The sequence below is a fragment of the Chiroxiphia lanceolata genome, chromosome Z (genome assembly GCF_009829145.1).
Source record: "Chiroxiphia lanceolata isolate bChiLan1 chromosome Z, bChiLan1.pri, whole genome shotgun sequence".
Taxonomy (NCBI): domain Eukaryota; kingdom Metazoa; phylum Chordata; class Aves; order Passeriformes; family Pipridae; genus Chiroxiphia; species Chiroxiphia lanceolata.
This window is the reverse complement of record NC_045671.1, coordinates 20,414,913-20,437,042: the sequence shown is the minus strand read 5'-3', so window position 1 is coordinate 20,437,042 and position 22,130 is coordinate 20,414,913. Positions and strand designations below refer to the sequence as shown.

General features: G+C 37.3%; 1 protein-coding gene across 1 annotated transcript in view; it reads right to left on the bottom strand.

Annotated features, from left to right (window-relative positions):
* HOMER1 (homer scaffold protein 1) overlaps positions 1 to 22,130 on the bottom strand; it is a 92,121-nt gene that overhangs the window by 52,479 nt on the left and 17,512 nt on the right. Inside the window, exons 2-4 of the mRNA XM_032676072.1 lie at positions 16,126 to 16,282; positions 9,069 to 9,200; positions 5,692 to 5,784 (exon numbers count right to left, since the gene is read on the bottom strand). Coding sequence (XP_032531963.1) covers positions 5,692 to 5,784; positions 9,069 to 9,200; positions 16,126 to 16,282 — 382 coding nt within the window. The remainder of the gene's footprint in view (positions 1 to 5,691; positions 5,785 to 9,068; positions 9,201 to 16,125; positions 16,283 to 22,130) is intronic.

The following is a 22,130-nucleotide window of genomic DNA, read 5'->3' as shown; positions in this document are numbered from 1 at the left end:
CCTTGTATTACATTCAGCCCTCATCCTCATACACAGTGGGTGACTATTGACACCCAGGATTCTTGTCTCGTACTTTATATCCTAACACAGTGAAACAAACAATTCTGATATTTGTTTCAAAATCTAGCTTTTGTACTGTTTATCAACCAACGTGAACAGTGGAAGGACACTTGTGGTGGGTTCACAGTTTCACCTATGAGGCATTTGAAAAGAATGCTTGTTCAGCAGAGTACAGGCAAAATTTTCATAGGCATGCTAGTCTGGTCTAGCTCTTGATGGTCATGGTATCATCTGGGAAGGAGGATGCTCCACCTATGCCCAGATAGCTTCTGATACAGCTATGTAACTGGACACCAAAAAACCTTAATGGCTGCCTCACAGCAGAAAGCTGTGCATTTGGTGCATTTGTGTAAAATGGTGCATTTTATATTACCCTTCATCAGGCCAGCATGTACATTTGTATGTACAATTAAGTGTGAAAGGAGAACACAGTTGGTAAAATAAAGAGGCAAATAAATTATTCTATACATGGTTATGTCTATTATTATTCCCTGACAGGACATACATTTGATAAACTGTTTCCACTGAAAATAAATGAAAGCCTTTATGGAGTTAAAAGTTTTCCTTCTCTTTCCTCTTCTTTCCAAACTACGTTAGGTATTCTAAAAAATTACACAATCTGATGGCTTATATATTTAAGACAAAATTCCTACAACACTATTAGTAGATATAAAAATCAGAGCCCACTTATTAAAATGTTGAATTGTGAATGCACAAAAATTATTTCAGCAGAAGGAAAGAAATGTGCAAGTTTGTCAGAGATCTGCACTGTCTAAAGGACCTCTGGCCCTGTTAATGGGTATGGAGGACTCTGGTGATCCAAAGCAGTATAAAAATGACAGTGCCTACAGTTTCTTCACTAAACATAACAGTGAGGTATTCATCAAAAGATGTCTTAGATTTCAACATCTTAAAAAAACCCCATGTGTGCTCACAAAAGAGTCTTTAAAGTAAAATAAGTACACAGCACAAATCAAACCATCTTTTAATGGTAACTAACTAAGGAACAGAAAAAAGGAGTTGGTGGTTCTAAAATCACAAACAAACGAAACCAAGTCCAGCATGTTTTGTTATGGAGTATTATACTGTCTTTCATTAAGTATTCCATACACTTCTCTGGCACAACTGTTCTTCATAGTGCTTCTCTGTTTAGTACTGATTATCAATGGCATAAGTCTGAATCTGCCAGTTACCTATTCAGACACTATAACACATGTGAATCATTTGTTCCAGTACAGAAATTCACATAACATCCCAGAAAGTTACTTAGCTTTAAGTAGATTTTCTACTTCTACAAAGAAAAAGACAACAGGTGATAAACCAGGACCATTTTGCTAAACCAACCTTGCACTTAAAATTATGTGAGTCTAAAATATTTCAGGTAATAGCTGTTCCTTATTCTGCATAGAAGGGACTCAGAGTCACAGACAAAACTATTTTGAGTAAATTACTCACCACACGACTTAAACTAACGAAGGTCTTAATTAGAAATGACTAAGGTCAAAAAAACTACTAGAGTATGGTATTGCTTAGAGGAAAAAACAACTGAGGTTCATATGCCAGTTGGTTGGGCTGAAACTCCTCAAGACTGAAGGGGTGCAGTTGCAAAATGCACAAACTGCTCTCTTTGGTTCTGCAGTCAAACCTAATTAAGGTTAGTCTAAAAAAGAAAAAAAAAAGGGGGGGGCGGTAAATACAATTTTCAGGCTACTGCTTGATGCAGCACAGTGAAATCCAGATCAAAGTGTTGCTCTTAGTTCATGGCCAAGCTTGTTACTGAGAATACAGCACGGGTGGCTTATCACTGCAAGATCCATGAGTTTATGACAAGAGCAAAATAATTCTCTATATTAAAAGATATATCTGGGAAATAGGAGCTGACAGAGCAGGGGAACCAGTATTTTAGTTTTATATAAACAATTTTTTATTATCTGAACAAATTTTTATTATCTAAGGCTGAGTTAAACGGACACCAGACGATGCACCTATGTGGTGGTGGTCTTAGAAGTCCCCAAATAGGTGGACTTAGAAGTCCCAAAATAGACAACTTCTTTCTAGACCCAAGCCTCCAGACATACCAGGTATGGATAAAGTGTGTACTATTATATGAATGTATCTTAATGAATGGGGTTGAATCCATCTTAATGGATGTGTTAAAAATACAGGTTCTCTGACACTGAAACACTGCTTTCCTCTTCATTTCAAGAAAGCACCGTGGGACTTACAAACAACAAAGCAGCACTTCTCTCATAATTCATTGGTTCAGGCCACTGTCTTTCTGTGGACAAGCTTAAATTCTTTTTATAGTCAAGGTAAATGGTGATTTTATCTATTCTCTGATAAACATCTGGGAAATTAAAGCAGAGCCTGCTGGTAAACAGGACAAGAATAGGCAGTATTCAAGTGAGCATGCAGAGTTTAAAATTAGCAGCAGCATTGCTTAGGGGAAAAGGAGCTCCTGCTACTGCAGTAACTGCCAAGTAGGCTGTGTATTGTTTTCTTTCTACTACCTGTTTCATACACAAAAAAAACCAAAGAATATAGTCCATCAGATGAAATCAAATCCATGCAACTACTGCTTCCTGCCATAGAGGCACTTTATAGGACCGACACTTTGCTAAAGCTTGTAACACCTGAGAGAAACAGCCTAACTTCAGTGGACTTCGGGCAAGATTGTTCTTAAGTTTTAACATGGCTAAAGTCTGGTCAGTACTTGAACTACAAATACATATTCAATTTCTGAGATATTTATGCTTTTATCTCTTGTTTTCTATTTCTCTGCAGATTCACAAGTTTTTGCAGGACATTCAGAATTGGAACTCACATGTACCAGTGGTATTTGCAGACTTGTCTAAAATAACAGTGAACAGCAAGTACCTTGTGCATTGTTTTGTTACATTAGTTGTGGATTCAATCTGTAAGGGCAAAACAAGGCAGAAAAAGGCACATGCACTTAGTTTCTCTTTTAGAATTGTGTAGTAGAGAGGGTGGGCAATGTACCATATCTGGGACTCAAATTAATTGGTAAATAATAAGGACAGTCTTAAGCTCTGCCAGGGGAGGTTTAGGTTGGATATTAGGAAGAAATTCTTTACAGAGAGAGTAATCAGACATTGGAATGGGCCCAGGGAGGTGGTGGATTCACCATCCCTGGAGGTTTTTAAGATGAGACTGGATGTAGCACTTAGCAGCATGGTCTAGTAGTCACAGCAGTGTTGGATCAAGGGCTGGACTTGACGATCTCAGAGATCTCTTCCAACCTGGTTGATTCTATGATTCTATGACATTTTTAAAGCCATACAAAGATAAATAAATAAAACCTTATTTCAGTTTTGACATGAGTATTTTCCAGTTTTTATATGTATCTTCCTACTTATTACTAATTTAATGCAGAAGGATATCTGCAAGTCCAAGACAGCAGAGGGATTGACACTTGTAGATAACTGGGTCACCATTACACAGAATCTCACATGCTACCTCCTAATGTCCTCCCTGTCAATCCTGTCAAAGCCTCATTAAAAAAGCCAGGTTCCTGTAAAGTCTTGATTGATCACTGAAAATATGTCCTTCCTCTTTTACTCTCCCTCTCTGCAATTGATCACTATGCAAAAAGCAAAAAAGAACTATATAATGATTGAGAAAGGCAACACTTGAATTACTTGCCTTGCAGCCACTTCTTGGCAGATGAAAATGACACAGGTGCTCCTTCAAATGTCTCTAGGGTCCCCCACCTTCCCTGCCCAGTACCAAGTACCCTCTTCCTCTCAGTCATAAAACTCTTTGAATGAGTCCCAGTGCCATAGAAGAGATGCAGCTTGCCATGATGCCATCACTTCTCATCTGTTCCAAACTCTGAAGTTCTTGATTCAATTCCCTTCTCACTGAGAAACTAGAATGTGAAGACTACTATGCTCATGTGTCAGCACTTCCACTAACTGTATTATTCAGAATAACACACCAGCTTATCAATACAGTGAAAACCAAGAGTCGAAAAGTAAGCCCTGAATAGGAAATTACTCCTAAGTGTGCCATAATGCAGCCCTCAACAGGCATTATAAAATCACTCAAGGTAACATTTCTGTAACTGCCTACAGTATAAAATGTTAGGTTTCAGCCGTAAAAGGAACTCTGTAAAGGAAAATGAACAATATTAATAGCTCATAGAGTTTAAGAGAAAGCTTTAACACTGAGGAGCTGGTAGATGAAAGCATCTTGTCTCTGAGTGAGTAGTTCAAATTTATATCCAAACCAGGTAATAAGTCACTCAGTTTGACAGTGTCGGATTTAACTTCTGAGTCCAGAATATTAATCAGCACGTAAAAAGAGAAGCACAGTAATTTTTTTACTTATAACATCAAGAAACTAGAGGCCTGGCTAAAGCACTTACTGTTTCTAAAGCCAAGTGTACGTTATCAACAAGTGTATAATATTGAAATACACACTTCCATTGTCTCTGTGGAATTTATAATAAATTTAGAGACAGTCAAGAAAACTAATAAAAAAAGACTGCCTGATTTTTCTCCTGTTAAAGTAGAGCAAGCAGGCTTCCGTTAATAGCAAAAGCCAATCTAGTACTTGGGCAAAATGCCTACTGGGAAAACATGAATTGTGTGTGTTCTGGTTTCCACTGATTCCTCTGGGAAAGCCATTACATATAGCTTTCTGGTGGCAATAAAACTATTTGTACAACATGTTGCAAACTGCCTGCCATCCTTGTTCCTTCAAAGGTCACAAGCCTATTACAGTGCAAAGCACTTAAGAGATGCGCTGGTTCAATAAACAAAGATTCCCCAGAAAAAAAAAGACTCAGCTACATTAAACACACTCAACTTAGGAATCCTGCTGCAGCTTTAAAGCTGCTGCATTCTCCAAGAGAATGAATTACTTTTGTCTTTACTACTGCTCAAAGCAAAGTAAATAGCTAACACTGAGTCAAAAATACTGGGTGGGAGGGCAGAATACACGGTACATAAAAAAGTCTCATGCAATTTCTTTTTTCAAAGTGAACTCAAGTATTCATAATTAATTCTCAGCATGACTAATGTAAAAGTGAATATAGTAAGTTATCCTCCTATTAGGTCTATATTAACCCCATTCACGTTTTGACATACCTTTTATAAACTCTTTTTGTACACCATGGCTAACTAATAAAACTCCAGAACCAGCATGTGAATCTCTCATCTTCCTTTAACACATTTCACAAGAGAAAACTAAATAGTAGGAAATAAGTAAAAATAGTTTGCTGTTTTAACTTTCATTTTTGTTGCAATGATTATTCTATAAAAGTTATTTACAGTGCAACACCTGAACTTTCATGGATAAAATAAGAAAACGTACAAAAAGTGTTTACTATAGATTCACTTACAGAACCATGTTTACTCATTTTCTTTGGAAAGCTCAAGGAAAGGAATAAAAAAAAAAAAGCCAAATTTTATTTTAAAGCAAGTCCTTTGACACTTCTGCAGCGTATGCAAAATGTATTCTTGAGACTTCTTGACGTTCTTGCTGACTGATGAGAGGATTCACAATAACTGAGAAATACCCTGTTAATTTTTAATACACGTCTGTGTAAGAACACAGTAAGTAGAACAGATATGAAGCACAATACTTGAATCAGGCAATAAGACTCACTTGAGAGGGTGTACTTGTTAGCTCCATCTTTTCATGGGATTTTTCCTTTGCTATTCGTGCAGCTTCTTTGAATTCCTGAAATTTTTCAGCAAACTGAAGGTACATATGTTAAATAAAAAAAAAAAGACAAAGAGTGGGCGTGAAGCAATACAATACATGTAGAACAAAATGCTGCACTTTGCATTTTAAAAAGTCTATTTGTGTCAGTAGAATTTTTTAATTTTTCTCCTTATGAGATAGTCATTTAAATGAGTTACCCTGTGATATACCTTTCAGGCATAATGTACACTGTTTACATGTCAGGAAAATTACAACGCAATGAAACATGATCTGTTGCTGATAGTTTTAAAAAAACTCACCTCATAGATAGCTAATAATAGTGACAAACTGCCTTACACAGCTGCTTTTAGATTCAGGTGTTACCCTCCTTCTAAGAATAACTAATCTGGTTCTGAAGCCTAATGTGGTCATCATTAGCCTACATCTTCCAGCGGGCTTCATTCTTTCATGATTGAAACAATACTTGTTTCTTCTCAAATTTTAACTGCATTTATAATTTCAGTAGCTAAATTTGGCTTCCTAGATCTCATCTTGATGCTACACTAATTGCTGTAGTAGCCAAACATTTGCTTTTGTGTCCTACAGAACATTATCTTATTATTATCAGCTTAAGACTGAAATGATTCTGCAAAAATATTGGAAGCTTCAACAACAGTGTCTAAATCAATCTGGCAGCAGCCTATGATGGAATTGTTTTGCACTCGTATTTAGAAGGTAAAAAGCCCACCTTTTGTGTGACACAACCTTATCAACTATTTTCAATCAGAATGTCACTTACTACACAAGACCCAAAAAACCCTTATGGTCTTCTCCTGGTAGGGTACTAGTATTTGAGGAAATGTAATTTCTCTCCACTTGTAGCCTGTATTTCACCTGTCAGGTTATTTCAAAGCTTATTTTTCCTGAAAGTTTAATCCAGCATCCAAAAAACTGTCTCAGAACAGATGATGAAATTCGCAACAGATCATCAGAACTAGACAACACTTATTTAAGAGTTGTACCTAAATCTCAAAATATGATGGGTAACCTACTATTTAAATCAGCTTTAAGACCAGAGGATTGTTAAATGGAAAACATAATGCTCAGGTTTAGAATAAATGGCTGAAGACATGAAGACAGTAAATATGGTCTTCTGTATGACAGCCATAAAAACTGTAAAAAATATATAATAGGCAAATCAATAGATATCATTCTGAGAAAGGGCCATTTTAAGGTAAACTTAGTGGAAATTTTCACAAATTTTCCAGAATTCCTTGAGGTAGTCAGGTGATGGATAATAGCTATTTCCTGATAAAATTTCTGAATAACAAAGACAAGGTCTCATGGTATGAAAGGAAAAGTTCTCTGGAGGATCAAAATTTTAAGGAAAAGATAAAAAATTGTGTAGGAAGACTACACAAGGCTTACATAAATACCAGTGGTGGCCCTTTCCATTTAGTATACTTTTTAAGTTTTACAGAATAAATCAGATAACTAATTCAAAAGGGTAAGACAGAGAGTAAACCCTAAAAAGAATTTTTCTTCTCATACATCAGGATACTATCAAAAGCATAAACATATTCTGAATGAGAAAGCAGTTCTCAGTTTTTCCTGAAAATCATGAGGCATTCTATTTCTCCTACTGGATCACCAAGAGGGGTTCTGCTAACAAGTCCTGACCCTGTGAATGGAGCGTTTTTCAATACAGGTACCTTTCAGGTATCTCAACTTCTTATGGAACAGTCTTGAGATGAATTTGTTGTCTAACACATTGAGAAAAGGTCTAATGAAAATAAATAAATGTTTAATTAATTTTCTTTTATACTGTTTGTATGTGAAGTTCATTAGAGTGCCACTGCTTTTCTACCAGACAGTCTCACTCTACTAGTTCTCAGTCACAATAATTGTACAGAAGGAGGTTACTGATGTTGCACTCTACCTTAGCAATTAGTTCAGGAGGACAAGGACACTTAAAAACAAAGAGTACAAAAGTCAAACATGTTACTATAAGAAGATAAGTAGACAATGATGTGAGAATAAACAGTTTACTTTGTCTGCTCTGATTATTACATTATTAACTTGTGGAAATCAGTCACAGACGAGACCAAGTCTTTTCTGTGGTTGCAGGCTGTCTTCTGGTCCCTGGAATTTGAGATCTTTCACTGGGGCTCAGAGACACTACTGTAACACAAATTACATACAGCAGGGCTGTTCACTTAAGGACTTTAATAAATCGAGTACAGAAAAGAAGTTCCAGAACAACTCAGTTGCTTTGTGGAAAGGAAAACTATCTGGTTATGAAAGGAAGAAATCCAACAAGTTTCACACTTGTCCAAATAAAATAGATTGTACTGAGTCTCATTTTAATGGCTTTCTGGCAGGCCCATGCTTATCCTTCTACTTTCTCAAAAGGGCTGCTATGATTGCTCTTTCTTTAAATACCCAGTCATCATTATTCCTTATTTAAATATGTACTATGCATTCCTTTTATTGCACTTGGGATGTCCAGGTCTTCTGTGTATTTCAAATAGGAAAATTCTCTGCTTAATATAAACACAAGTTCTTAAACTGAATTGAAATTCCTCATCTGAAGAAAAATGACTGTGGCTTGTACAGGTTCCTGGACTTGTCTACAAGAGCAGCAGCAAAAGGAATGTATATTGCAGGAAGGGTGCTCAGAGAAACTGTACCATCAGTTTGAGAAACAGAGATTACTGCTTTCCTTGGAAAGCAGTATTTCCCTCCTGCACAAGCAGGTCGGAAAAGAAACTCTCATGTATGACACAAAGTTTCTTCGGCAAACGTTTCAACTTTTGCATTTCAATAGAAAATGCTTTCTTTTTATACTGAATATATTTCCCACTACCTTTACTTTAAGCGTGCAAACTTTGTAATATCAGTAATTTGATGCATTACATAGTAGACAAGTAGAAGTAAATTTATCCTAAAAGACAAAAATGCTTCTGAAGACTACCAGCAATTTTTTTCCTAGAAGATCTAAATAGAGAAGAAACACCAAATTGTTTACTCCTTTACATTCTATCATGAAAAACAGTAATGGAAGTAAAAAAAAAAACAACAAAAAAACCTAACAAATCAATAATTAGAACGCATTAACAACATACACTGTGATAGGCTTAAATGTCCCTCCTTTTCTCTATCACTTAAAAGAAAATTTGCAGGTATTACACTTAGTCTTGTGTTTTTACATTAGAAATACTGACACAGAACATTTTTTGTAAATTATTTTAAATAACAATAGTAATGAGAACTGAGTCAAGATACAGCAAGTAGGAAAAAAATATACTTAAATGGCTTCACTAGCTGGTCATACTTACTTTTGAAAGGTGGTGTTCAGATGAAAATCCCAAGCCATAGACTGTATTCGCCCTGCTGTCTGCCCATTGGCCAAACTTCTGGGATGTTTTAGTAAACGTCATGTTGGGGGTGATGGTGCTATTTATTATTGCCTGAAAAAGGTAACAGTTGTAAAAAATTGGTTTTGTGGTTTTGATTTTTCTTTTCAGACTACTCATAATTGAAAATGCCAACATTGTAGGCAAGTATCTGTGTACACTGACTGAGATACACACCAAGAATTATTAAACAGTTTTTTAAGTCAATCACAGCTAAAATTGCAAAGGCATGTTTTTGCACACAAAGGGAGAAAAGCTGGGGCAGGGGGCTGGGAAGGTGGGGAGTGAGGGATCAATTTACAATTGCAAGGAGTCCTTTAAGTGTTTTAAAGCATCTGCATAGAAGAACAACAAAGTCTGTCCCCTAAGGCAAGGCCTCTCAAGTTCCACTGCAAGCTTCACTGTTTATCCACCCCTGCCCTGTTGCATATGAGATTCTCCCTGAAAAACATGCAGTAAAACAAGGAGAACATTTTCTTTTTAAATTTCTGGAAGGAAAGGAAACAAGAATCTGTTTCCTTTACACATATACAAGCAAGGCTAACAACAACAACCATTCCAAGCAGAGTTTGGAATAAGTTTTCTTCTCTACTTCTTGTTATCTACAGGATGGAAGAAGCACATCCTGCAGCACGTAACTTCAGCTAATGTGAACACAAAAAGCAACTATTAGATGATATGCTGATTCCACTAAAAGTAACTGGAGGTTCACCATGGATTTCAACAGTATTTCCATCACATTAAAGTTTGTCTAGCATACTCTAAATCTGTGATGTGGAACTGTCCAGCTGACTTTAAAGTATAACAGGATAAAGTCTTATCTGGTACCAATGGGTTTCATTTAACTAAACCACTTATGGCCAGTACAGTTTACAACCAGTCAACAGGAACAAGAAAGACTAGTCATAAACCCAAAGACAGGAGTATTTGAAGTGAAATGCAGGCACAGTGCCTCAACTGTCTGGTGCTACTAAGAGTTTCAGTCACATTTGTTAAATAATTCACAGCCCCTTTCATGAATGCCTGGTGCTTTGTTACACCCAGGTGATAGAGAATGTCCTAAAATCTTTCCAGAAAATAGCACACACTATGAGTAAACAACTCAGTAAGACTTTTTCTTACATGCCAGCTACTGTCCTCCAAAGGTTATTGTCAGTGTATTTCCTACTGTAGTGGTCTTACAGTACCAAGCTGAGAATCTGTTGAACAGCTGTGTGCATGGTTCCTGTTTCCATGAAAACATAACTCCTGCCTTAGCCCTGGCAGGTCAAAGACAGTGATTACTGAAGAATCCTGCAGCAACAACAAAATCCACATGGTCCAAACTGTCTGTTGTAAATAATACAAACTTTCTTTTATTCTTTGACTACCATGAACTGTATGGCTGTAAAGAACATAATATTATTTTCTTGGGATGGTGACAGTGTGAAACTTCAAAATCAGAGAGACAAAGTACTGCTCTCACAAGCCCAAGATCTTCTAGAAGTCTAAATCAGTCTATACTACTTGTGTGATACGGCCTTCTGGACGAATATTACAATAAGGAGTTTACTTAGCACCCTTTGCTTTTGCTGAGATTTGGGTACTGCTGGAGCACTGCTACTATCAGCTTAACATTTTCTATGAATTCTACGGGGTAAGCCTGACAAATTTTAAGCTGAGGGGCCTGCTAAACCCACAAAAAGCTCCCACGTTCATATGGTGATTCTCAGATTAAGTGGCAGAGAGGAGTAGTCAAAGAAAGAAGAACAAACTGTATTGCAACATGTAAAAAGACAAGCAAAGATACTGCAGCAAGATAAATTTAACAAAACTGGCATCTTCTGCAGTGGCTTTGGCAGCTCCACTATACTCACATTAATTTAGAAGAGCAAATCTGAAGAATTTCAAAGCTGAGAATATCAAACACATTGTCTCTGATAACCTTTGCCTCAAAATGCCTCAAAATGCAAATTTTAGCTACCATTGCAAACTTCTGGAAAACTCTGGAATGCCTAAAAGCTTACATTTGAACCAATGAGCCTCCCCAGGTCAAAGACAGGATTTGCTGTGTGACCAGAGACTGGAGAACTGTCTCCAGCAATAATTGTCCAAAAAGATTTTCACATATGAAAAGTTGCTCAGCAAAGTCACTGGTAAATAAAACATTATTCTCCCTTCTTTAGGCATAAGGTTTGGAGCCCAAATAAAGCCAGCAGGCTTTATTGCACTATTATCTCCAACTGACCTCACAGAAAATGGTTGTCTATGCCACATAGGGCAGATGAGATAATGTGAGAGAGGGAGGTGCACTTCTCAGAAAGGAGGTGCTCTGGATCTCTCATTTACTTGTACGCTTCTTGTCTTCTTTTGCACTATTAGTGCTTGGAAGCCCACTTTAGAAATAAACAGGTGGAAGCCCAGAACAGAGCTGTGCAGGTTCACTTAATGTTCAATCTCACTTGCTGCGGAAGCTGTCCACAATAATATGCTTGAAATTAAATATCCTGGGGACTGTGTAGAAAAGATTCTTCCTCTCAACTAGAGCTCTAGCTATGTTGTCTAGCTTGCTTAAGCCCAGGTCCATCTAATATTTGATTAATTGGAACTTGCATCACAGATTTGAGAGTGTGCATATTATGTCATGGATGTAACTTCCTCAATTCAGAAGATGACACTAGGGATGATGACAAGGACTTAAGACCTCCAAGCAAATAGCCGGTTTAAAGTCTGCAGGGCTGCCATTTCCTGCAGTCACAGCAGCATAGCTGGTTGCAGCTTAACCCAGTGACAAACCTGTGAGAAACCAACCAGTTTTCAGCTGAGACTGCTTCAGCTGACCACATGGCTTGCTGCAGAACAGAGAACCAAAAGAGACTGCCTGGACCAGACTGGGATAGCTGTTTGACAGCAGTCTGCATTTATAGTGGGTTACATTGACTATCAAACTGCTTCTTTGCAAGGGAGAAATGTAGGAAGAAAACTTTTTTTAAAAAAAATTATATTGAGAAAGAGTTGCTGCAATTCTTCCCTTTATTTTCCAAGAGAGAAAAATACGGAGGCTTCACTTCAGCAGACAGTATTAGTCCAAAGACAGCAAGTGTCTCACTGGGAAGACTACATTCCCAGTGATAAAAAAAAAAAGAAGAGCCCTTTAATTAGATTTACCAACTTTACAAGAAAATCAAGGCTTTCAGTCTTCTCTGAATTAAAAGAATTAGTACACTGGATCTCTCATGTGTTACAACATACTTTTAAAAGTGCAATGCTAGAGCATTCTACAGATACGGTCAGTGTAAGCTACTTCTGGAAAGAACTAGATACTAATCTTTCATATCTTCAGCTTAAAAAAAAATATTTATTTTTTAAATCAAAATTTATAATCAAGCCTGTCTTGCACATTCAAACAGGTACTGCTTTAACTGCTCTCCTCCAATACAGATTTCACTGTAGAGTTACCAGTATAATGAGTGTCAAATATTTCATCAACTTTCAAGAATGCTATTTGCATAAATGAACAAGAATATCTTAAAAACAGAACAGAGTCAATCTGACAGGCAGACATTTAGCTTTTGAAGAAAACTGATTTAGTTATCTTCAGATTTTTTTTTGAAATATAAAATAGCTTTCATGTTTTCCTTTCATATTAGTTTAGCTATGAGAAAATAGGGCATGTGTCTAAGCTGTTTGTTTTACTGACTGCAAACAACAGTAGTGGTCAAATACAATTTTATCTTGTGCTAAAATTGATAGGAATAATAATTAAGACAGTATTTTTTAATTTCTTCAAAGGAAGATTACTGAACTCTTGAGCTTACAGGCCTTACTTAAAACTTTTATCAAGAATTTAAAAGATTATCCCTTTAACGTGAGACAGTTATTAAAATAAAAAAATCATCTACTGCAGTTACACTGATGGAAGACTTGACAGAGTAATAATACATACAAGGCTGATGGAATCTACAGACGGGAAAACCACTCTTTTCCAGAGTCTTCCCTTGTTTTAGGTGAACAGAAAATTTTAATTTTGTTTTCCTATCTTGCAGCTGTGAAAAAATTGATTATCAGAGAATTAACTAGTACGGCAAGAACTATGCTACTTGATCTCTTTCCTTTTCTCAGAGACTGAATGGAAAAACAGTGGGACTCTGGCAACAATCCCAATGTCTGTCTGCATTGTTACTTGAGAAATAATGGAGGCTTCATTCCATCACCCAGGAGAAAGAAGTACTCAAACATATTTTTCCAAGGAACTCTGAAATGACTATATAATTAATGAGAAGCAAAAGCCTTAGCAACAACTGCTCAATGTTGTCATGCCATACTGCATTAGAAATTTTATTGCTCAGGGTTTCTCTTGATTCTGCAGTGGTAGAAGGAAAGGGTTACATAAAGATATTTACTCAAGAGGTCACAGAAATCAGCTTCAAGTTCTATTAGGTTACAGTATTTTCCTGCTGTGGGCAACAGGGCTCCAAATATTGCAGATGACTATAAAATATAGCCTGTACACTGAACACCTTATGGTCCTAGAATATTTTTTATAGTTGAGTTAGTGGGACATGCTTAATTTCTGATGCAAGGTATTTCAAGAGGAGACTGTAGTTTCAGAAAAAAAAATTACACAGAATGCATTAAAAGTAAGCAGCAGTTGCTTCTGTGGGACCTATCCTGGCTGAATCTGGCTCAAATTTTAAAAAAAAATCCCTCAGTTACAAAATAAACCAAAGACCCCCCTAGGCAAATTCAAGTGGGAATCTGCAATGTACAGTAGCTGAATGAGATCCTGTCTTTAAAATGTCCTTTTGTTTTCAAGAAGAAAGATTTAATGACTTTTAGACAATCAGTGTAGAAGTTACATTTTATCCAAGCATACTACTGAAACTCACTGACCTAAAGAGAGGGAAGGGAGTGGGGCAGAAATAGGGTTACCACTCAAATCTAAAGCATCTCGCTCTCGACCCCACCTTACTGCAGTCTAAGTGAATATACATGTGAGTTGCCAACACTGACTTACTGCTCAGCACCTGAGCAGCCACGTCATTCTCTTCACCATACAAATCCAAAGGGTGCTGCAAACCTCATCAACACCCAAATATACAATAAAACCTGGGTGGATCTATTCCTTCTGAGGAAGGGGCATGACACCTTCAAAACGGGTTTGATAAGTGTTTTTTGCCACTGGCAACATGTGTATTGCCAGTAGTGTTACTGACACCCAGCTGAATGCCATACAACAGGGACACTATCTGCATGTACTCCAAACTTTATATATAACTAAATATAAAGAACACTTTATATTTACATTTATCCCTTTGTACATACCATATTGGGTATGTGCAGACATGCTAAAAAAGATAGGGGTTTAATTAAAAAAAAAGAACTCTCCAGGAATTAAGCAGGAATCCTCCTTAAAATTCTGCTATTCACCTGTGCATATTTCAGAGCAGTGTTGTGAATGCCTAAAACAATGGGTCCTTCTTAATCATGACTGGGATCCCAGATCTGAGTCATTTAAGACTTGGATAAAAACGTTATTAGGATTGCAGCACTCACAGAGTAAATAAAAGTAATAAACTGCATTATCATTATACCTTGCCAATAGTACTGTGAATGTAAAGGGAATGCTGCAGTAGGCAAAAGAACAAATAGATAAACAACTACTTGAAAATTTAATTCAGCAGGCAATTGGCAGGAGTTGCAGCTTTGGATGAAGGCAAAGGAACCGCAGGGGATAGCAGAATAAGGATTTTGGAAACTCTCCAGATCAGTTAAAGCACTACATTTTACAACTGGTAGTCTTGATTTCATACATCATCTAGTTCCAATCCCGAAGTTTTTATTCATAAACAGTCACTCAAAAGGTATGTTAATTATTTGACAGAACTGATAGAATCATTTGAAGGAGGGCTCGGAAGGGAAAAAACAAAGTGTTAAGCTTGGAAAAATTCTGGTAGGCTTTGAAACCAGAGCCTCAATCACTTGAAGTAGAGATCTTTGACTATGAGATGGCTTTCTAAATACTTCTTTACAATAGAAGTTCTTCTTTCTCATTTAAAATATCAGTACACTGGATATTTTAAAAAATGCAGGGTAATATTTTTCAGCTTTTAATAAATAGTCACAAAATCTCTGTGAGTACTGCTATGTTCTAAAAGAGTATTTCAGTTCCAACAATTATGAACTGATGTGCTTCCAGAAGCTTCAAATGAAAATCTCTGGAAAGGATCACAACTTTTGACTACATTTTGTATCTCTTTAATGCCCTTATTGCAGAGTTTTCTGATATGCTGTTTGTAAAGTTACTGTTATTATACCTACTTGGGGTAGAACCTTAGAAACAGTCAAGTCTTTTCTGCACATCAAATTAATTTCTTAGACAACGTTTCTTGCAACAGCAGCTCAGCACATTATCCTTTCTAATTAAAGTAGGGAAGGAAAAAAAAATTCAAAAACCATAACACCCTCCCTCCCTTCCAGACTCAAACCGACTGAGTTTTGATAAAAGCTTACCATGGAAAGCTTTATTAGGCAGGCTTTATTAGGAGGGAATCCTTGCATTCTCTACAGTAAAAATTGGAAGATTATGTAACGAAGGATTTACTTAGTGATTACGGGCACTGAACAGATGTCCTTCACAATGCTGAAGCTAATTATACTGATAAATGACTGAATGCAGAAATGAAAACATGTTACTGTAACCCTATTTGTACTTTATGTACAAATTTTTGTCTTTTTATCCTCCTCATAGTATTAACTAAGCAACAGGACATCACTTGAATTTCAGCAGTAGTTATTGAAGCAAATACAACCACATGGAAAATAAATTTTTGAATAAATGCTTAAAACATGCAATGAGGCAATGTTACCATTTTAACATGTCAGTAATCTGTTAGTCAGACAATGACACAAACATCTGAGAAGAAACACGAAGGACATCAGACTAGTAAATAAATACAAATATGTACCATGCAACTAGGTTTTCCTAAATAAAATTTACCTTTGAGCCATCCAAACTGATTATCCTGTAGACATTTCTTGTGCTGTCATAGAAGTAGGACACAGTAACAGCATGCTTGCTGGTGGGAACCCAGTTCTTCTTAGTGTTTGGGTCAATCTGGAAGACATGAGCTCGGGTACTGAAGATGGGTTGTTCCCTAAAGGACAGAGAGTAGAAGTCATGAATCTAATTTACATGTACTATCATTGCACACAAGTTATCTGCCAGTTTGCCCTTTGAAATATACAGAAGTTACTTTGCACAATAAACCTTGCCTGAGAACTTCTGTATGTGTTGCTGCATACAGCAGATAAGTACATTAATATACATATGCAACAAAATGCAAGTCTTCCAAGACAAAAATCAGCACCCAGCTGTAGAGTCTGATAAACAGAGACATCTCTAATATAGATTCAGATCCATCCCATCACCTCCCCAGCTCTCACCACCCATCTATCCCTTTAAACTAAATGGCATTAATACATGTGTAACTTCATCTCATTACACTGCACACTGCATAACGCGTATGAGTTCTCCAAAAGCTTTCAAAACTCTGATTATTCTAATCAATTTTAGGCCATAATCTGGAACTGAATTGGCTGATTCAATACAATTTCTCCAAAACTAACATTAATTAAGGCTAGGAACATGTGTTGTGAAACCTTCATGGTTTGGAGCTTTATACCTGCACGTATTCATACTAACACTAAATGATGTATAAAATACATGAGGCAAAGTAAAGTGCTTACCAAATGAAATTAGATAAGTAAAAAGAAAAAACTACTCTACTTCAGAATTTATAACTTATTTTCACCATGACAACTACCAGGACATATAGCATTACACACAAATCTAAAAATATTTTAATATCACTAAGACAGAGATAAGATGGCCTTCTACAATGGAGTGACTACATCAATGGACAAGGGAAGGGCTATGGATGTCAATCATCTGCACTTTTGTAAGGCCTTTGACACAGTCCTGAAATTTGAAGAGATGATTTCAATGTGTGGACTGTTTGGTGGATAAGGAATTGGTTGGACAGTTGCATCCAGAGGGTAGTGGTCAATGGTTTGGAGTCCAAATGGACATCAGTGACAAGTGGTGTCCCTTAGAACTGGGACCAGTACTGCTTAATATCTTCATCGATTACATAGAGAATGGGATTGAGTGTACCCTCAGTAAATTTGCCCTTGACACCAAGCAGACACACCTGAAGGACAGGATGCCATCCAGAGGGACCTAGACAACCCTAGGTGTGGGCACATGGGAATCTTATGAGGTTTAACAAGGCAAAATGAAAGGTGCTGCACCTGGGTCGGAGCAGCCTCTGGCATGAATGTGGGCTGGGCGATGAACAGATGGAGATCAGCCCTGTTGAGAAGGACTCGGGGGTGCTGGTGGATGAGAGGCTGGACATGACCCAGCAATGTGCACTCACAGCCCAGAAAGCCAATTGTATCCTGGGCTGCATCAAAAGCAGTGTGGGCAGCAGGTCAAGGGAGGGGATTCCACCCCTCTGCTCTGCTCTGGTGAGACCCCACCTGGAGCACTGCATCCAGCTCTGGGCTTCCTAGACAGGAAGGACATGGACCTAATGGAGTGAGACTGGACAAGGGCCATGAAGATGATCAGAGGGATGGAGCACCTATCCTATGAGAAAAGGCTGAGAAAACTGGGATTGTTCAGCCTGGAGAAGAGAAGGATCAGGGGAGACCTTATAGCTGCCTCTCAGTATCTGAAGGGAGCCTACAAGAAGACTGGAGAGGGACATTTACAAGAGCGTGTAGTGACAGGACAAGGGGGAATGGCTTTAAGCTGAAAGAGAGCAAATTTAGATTTGATATTAGAAGGAAATTCTTTACTGTGAGGTTATGAGGCACTGGAAGAGGTTGCCCACAGAAGTTGTGGAATGACCCATCCCTGTCAGAGGATAGCAGGGAGGCTGGAACTAGATGATCTTTAATGCCTCTCCCAACCCAAACCATTTTATAATTCTGTAGTTGTCAGTTTAAATTTAGCTACGTTTTAATGACAAGTAGATTGTTGTATTCTTCAGGGAATGATGCCATCAAATTCCAAAGATATTAATTAGCAGGATTTAGAGTTGGATTTAACTTTTTAGGTTTTTTGACTCTCTTGTTTTTTCCCCTTTCCAAGATGTGAAAACACATACCCTTTGCCTTGCCTTATTTCCTTTTCAGAGGTACATTTTTAATACTTTTTTTCCCCAAAATAAATGAATTTTGGTTACTTATAGTCAAGAAAGTTTAATTTGACTTTATTACAAAGGGGATGTGAACTCTGAAATATCTCTATTGCTTGGCAGGAAGAGCAGCTTTCAGTAGCAGCTGGTAGTTAAGGTTCCTTGAAGCTCACCTGACAGCAGATGTGGTGATCTCCTATGTTGGGTGTTGGAAGAAATGACAGAAAGGATGCAGAACAGATCAGAGACAGCAATACAGTTTCAGTGAAAGCTAAAGAAGGAAGGAAGGCAGACCAAGGGAATCAATGCATATGCTAGTTCTCCATACAAATGTCACTGTACCCTCAACACCAACTCATCTTTTCCTTCTAAATCATCAGGCTATAGGAGGTTGCACAGCTGTTCTCCTGATACAAATCTCTTCAACACAAAGGTTATGAAAAGGTGACTGGCTTTTATTTACCTTTTTTTAATAGAATCTTTACATGAATTCTTTCCCCTCTTTTGAATATCTACAATTACTTCTTCAGTCATACTTAGACTTTACTTGTCTTCAACCTTAGATATATTTTTCATTTACCTCCAAATTAAGCATAAGCAAATGCAAAGTCATGCATATTACCATAATGCAACCAGCACTTTAACTCTGGAAAGCTAAAGAGCCCATAAAAAAAAAAAAAATCTTAGAAGCCTGGCAATTACTTTGATGAAGATTGACATTGAAAGGAAAATATAAAGGCTCTGACCACATTAATTAAAGACCAAAGAAGAACCAAATACAAGTTGTGGATGTGTGGTTAATGAACACACATCTGACCAGCACTGATATTCAATTTAGTCACAGTTCAGTATGTCACATAACTGTGACTTTCAACACATCACAGGTTAGGATTTTAATATGTAAAAGGTAGGTGAATACTACGACTAAAGCAAGTGGGTGTGTCAGTAAGAGTCAATCGTTCAGCTCTGAGATGCTGCTCTCCTGCACTGTCAGCACAAAAATCGTCCACCGCCCTATCTAAATATCTTCAGTTTGTTTGACAAGGTGGCCTGCTGGTTTGTGCTGGTTCCTCAGATGTGCTGCTCAAGACAAACCAGAGCACTTTGAAGGGCACATGTGGTGTGGCACAGACATTACAGTTAGGTATGTAACTTCATAAATGAAGCTTACTTACACTTTTTAATACTTCTGATAAAACTAGAGTTATAGTCTTTTCATGTTTTAACTACAGCTTTACTGAACAACAAGCTGTCTACACTCTGTGGAAACAGCATAGCTCCCTTTGTTACACTAGTTGGATAAATCATGATTTTGCCAGATTACTGGGGTAATTAAGAGTTTTTTCTGACAAAGACGCTAAAATTTAGATGCCTCTAGAATTAGACCACTGTTTTGACACTTGACAATGAACATTTATAAAGATTATTTCTAAAAACTAATAGAAGTTATACACTTCATGTGTATAGGACCAATTGCGTTATAGAATCAGTCCCTGATGCATCACTGAAGTCCTTCCAAGCTGCTGTACAATTAGGTCATCTTTACTTTTCTGTAGCAACATAATAGAGCTACTTAAATTTTAGATTTCCTAAACATCTATAAACAAACAAAAGGTAATATATGAAACATACAAAAATATTTGTAACTTCAGCCAATTCATCTTTACACAAAAGTTTTGTTCTTCCATTATCCACACAAGGACATGATGCTCTCTGTCTGAAGTCTCAATCAATTCAGTTGAAATACTATTAGTTATAGAAATATTGTTTAAATAGGAGGATAGTTTCCTCTTTGCCTTGCTAAGTGGTCAAAAAATGAATATATATTCTAAAAAATTACAATCTATATTTCCACATATAAAAAATAAGTCCCCTATTTTTGCCTATAAATAGTTGAAAAGGAAGCACAGCTTTAAATAAGAAAAAGCAATTCTGGAAAAAAAACCCTACCAGTTTCTTACTCTTCCCTCTCTTCTCTTCCTCTTTCAGCTTTCTCTTCTCAATCTTCCATAACCAGAAAGTATTTAGTATTCATTAAAGACAGTAATAGGAACTAAAACCAGAACTCCTCACTAATTAAACAGAATAGTAATTCATTTTTCCAGAAATATTCTGATTCTGAACAAAAAAGAAAACAAACTAACAAGAATGCCATAGTAACACAGTTTGACTATTAAAAATGTCCACTCAGGCGTGGCAAAAACATTAAGACTAATATCCTGCTGCTCTTAATTGGCTTAGAGTGCAACCTTACCATGGACAAACACAGACTAACAAGAAGTAACTGCCAAGTCCTCCTGGACCTGAGTAGCAATGTGAGAACTAAAGAAGCATGAGAAGTATCATTAGCGGGCAGATTCGTACCAGTTTTTTTCATCAGCGATACAGAAATTCATTCATTGACATGCAATCAGTCCCAAGCTATGCTTAGGAGATAATCCTGTGTCCTAACAGTTGAATGAATAGTTTTCAACCACCCTTTCCACTTCGGCATCTTAATGCAGCCTTTACAAAAAAAATGCACACTACCCAATATAGGAATGGTACATTACACTACCTAAAGCTTTCATGAAAGAAGCTGAAGTTAGTACAGAAAGTTAGAAAGAATTTTTCTTGCTAACCCATAACTAATATTTGCTTTTTTTAAAAAAAAGTATCTATTCTTTTTTGTGTTCTGGTACTTTCAGATTGTGCCAACACCAGTGGTGATGATCTCTTTTTACTTATTTCTTTTCCCACACTATTGCTTACCATCACTCCAAAGTTATATTCACTGCCATAAAACCTACAAATTTTCAAGGCTGGGATTGTGTTGTCTTAGGTATGAACTTTTACATTAGTTCATGTCCTACTTGCTTCCCCTTACGGTATATAAATGATGCTAAAAAAATTTAAATTTTCCCCCCACATACTGGGCTAAATTGACAATGTTTTGGTACAGAAGTTGCTGCACCGTGGGGGAGGTCAGGGTGGACACAAGAACAGCCCAGGACTGGGGCTGAATTAAAAAAGAGACACAGGCAATGATACCTAAGCAGGTGGTGGAGCAAAGAGCTGCCCAAGTAGGAGCAGGCAGCAGACATGGTATCAGGTGAGTGGACTGCGGCCCGTGGAGGAACTGCGTTTAAAAAAAAAAAAAAGGAACCACCATGGGCACTGACCTCCAACTGAAAGTTTTAGATTTCTCAGCAGAAGTATTTTCCCCAACCAGTAAGACAAAAAGGGGATGAATAAGCATGCCCAGTGAGATGAGGTGTTCCTACTCAGCTCATCTTTGATAGTTCCTAAGTTCTATTGTGTAGTGAAAAGTCCATGACAATGAACATTTACGTCATTCATTTCAGCAATTTCTATTTCCTCAGTATAGATCTTGAAACTCTGCATTATGCAGACTTACTGGCTTGGATGCACCTGGACTCCAAACACAGGACCGTTTTCAAGGTAAGTCCAACAAGATGTGTCTTGGAGATCCTCTTCTTGTTGCAAATAGAGCAAGATTTCAGCCATCAGATTTCAGTCTAAGAGTTTCAGAGGAAGATGATGCCCCCACATCCCAAAACAGGACAACATCCCTGTGCTCAGAACTGGAGTGCAACCACACTCCAAGTTCCCAATTTACAGTGGAGACTGGACAAAAATGTGCAGTCCTCAGCCCATTACAGCCACAGGCACAGCAGACCCTTCTACATAGCAGACTGGATTCTTAGCATACACTCTCTGGCAAACCCTTGCAGTAGGCATCACATATGTGTTTTTGCAAGTGGTAATTTTGCATACACTGAATTCTGAGTCTCTACAA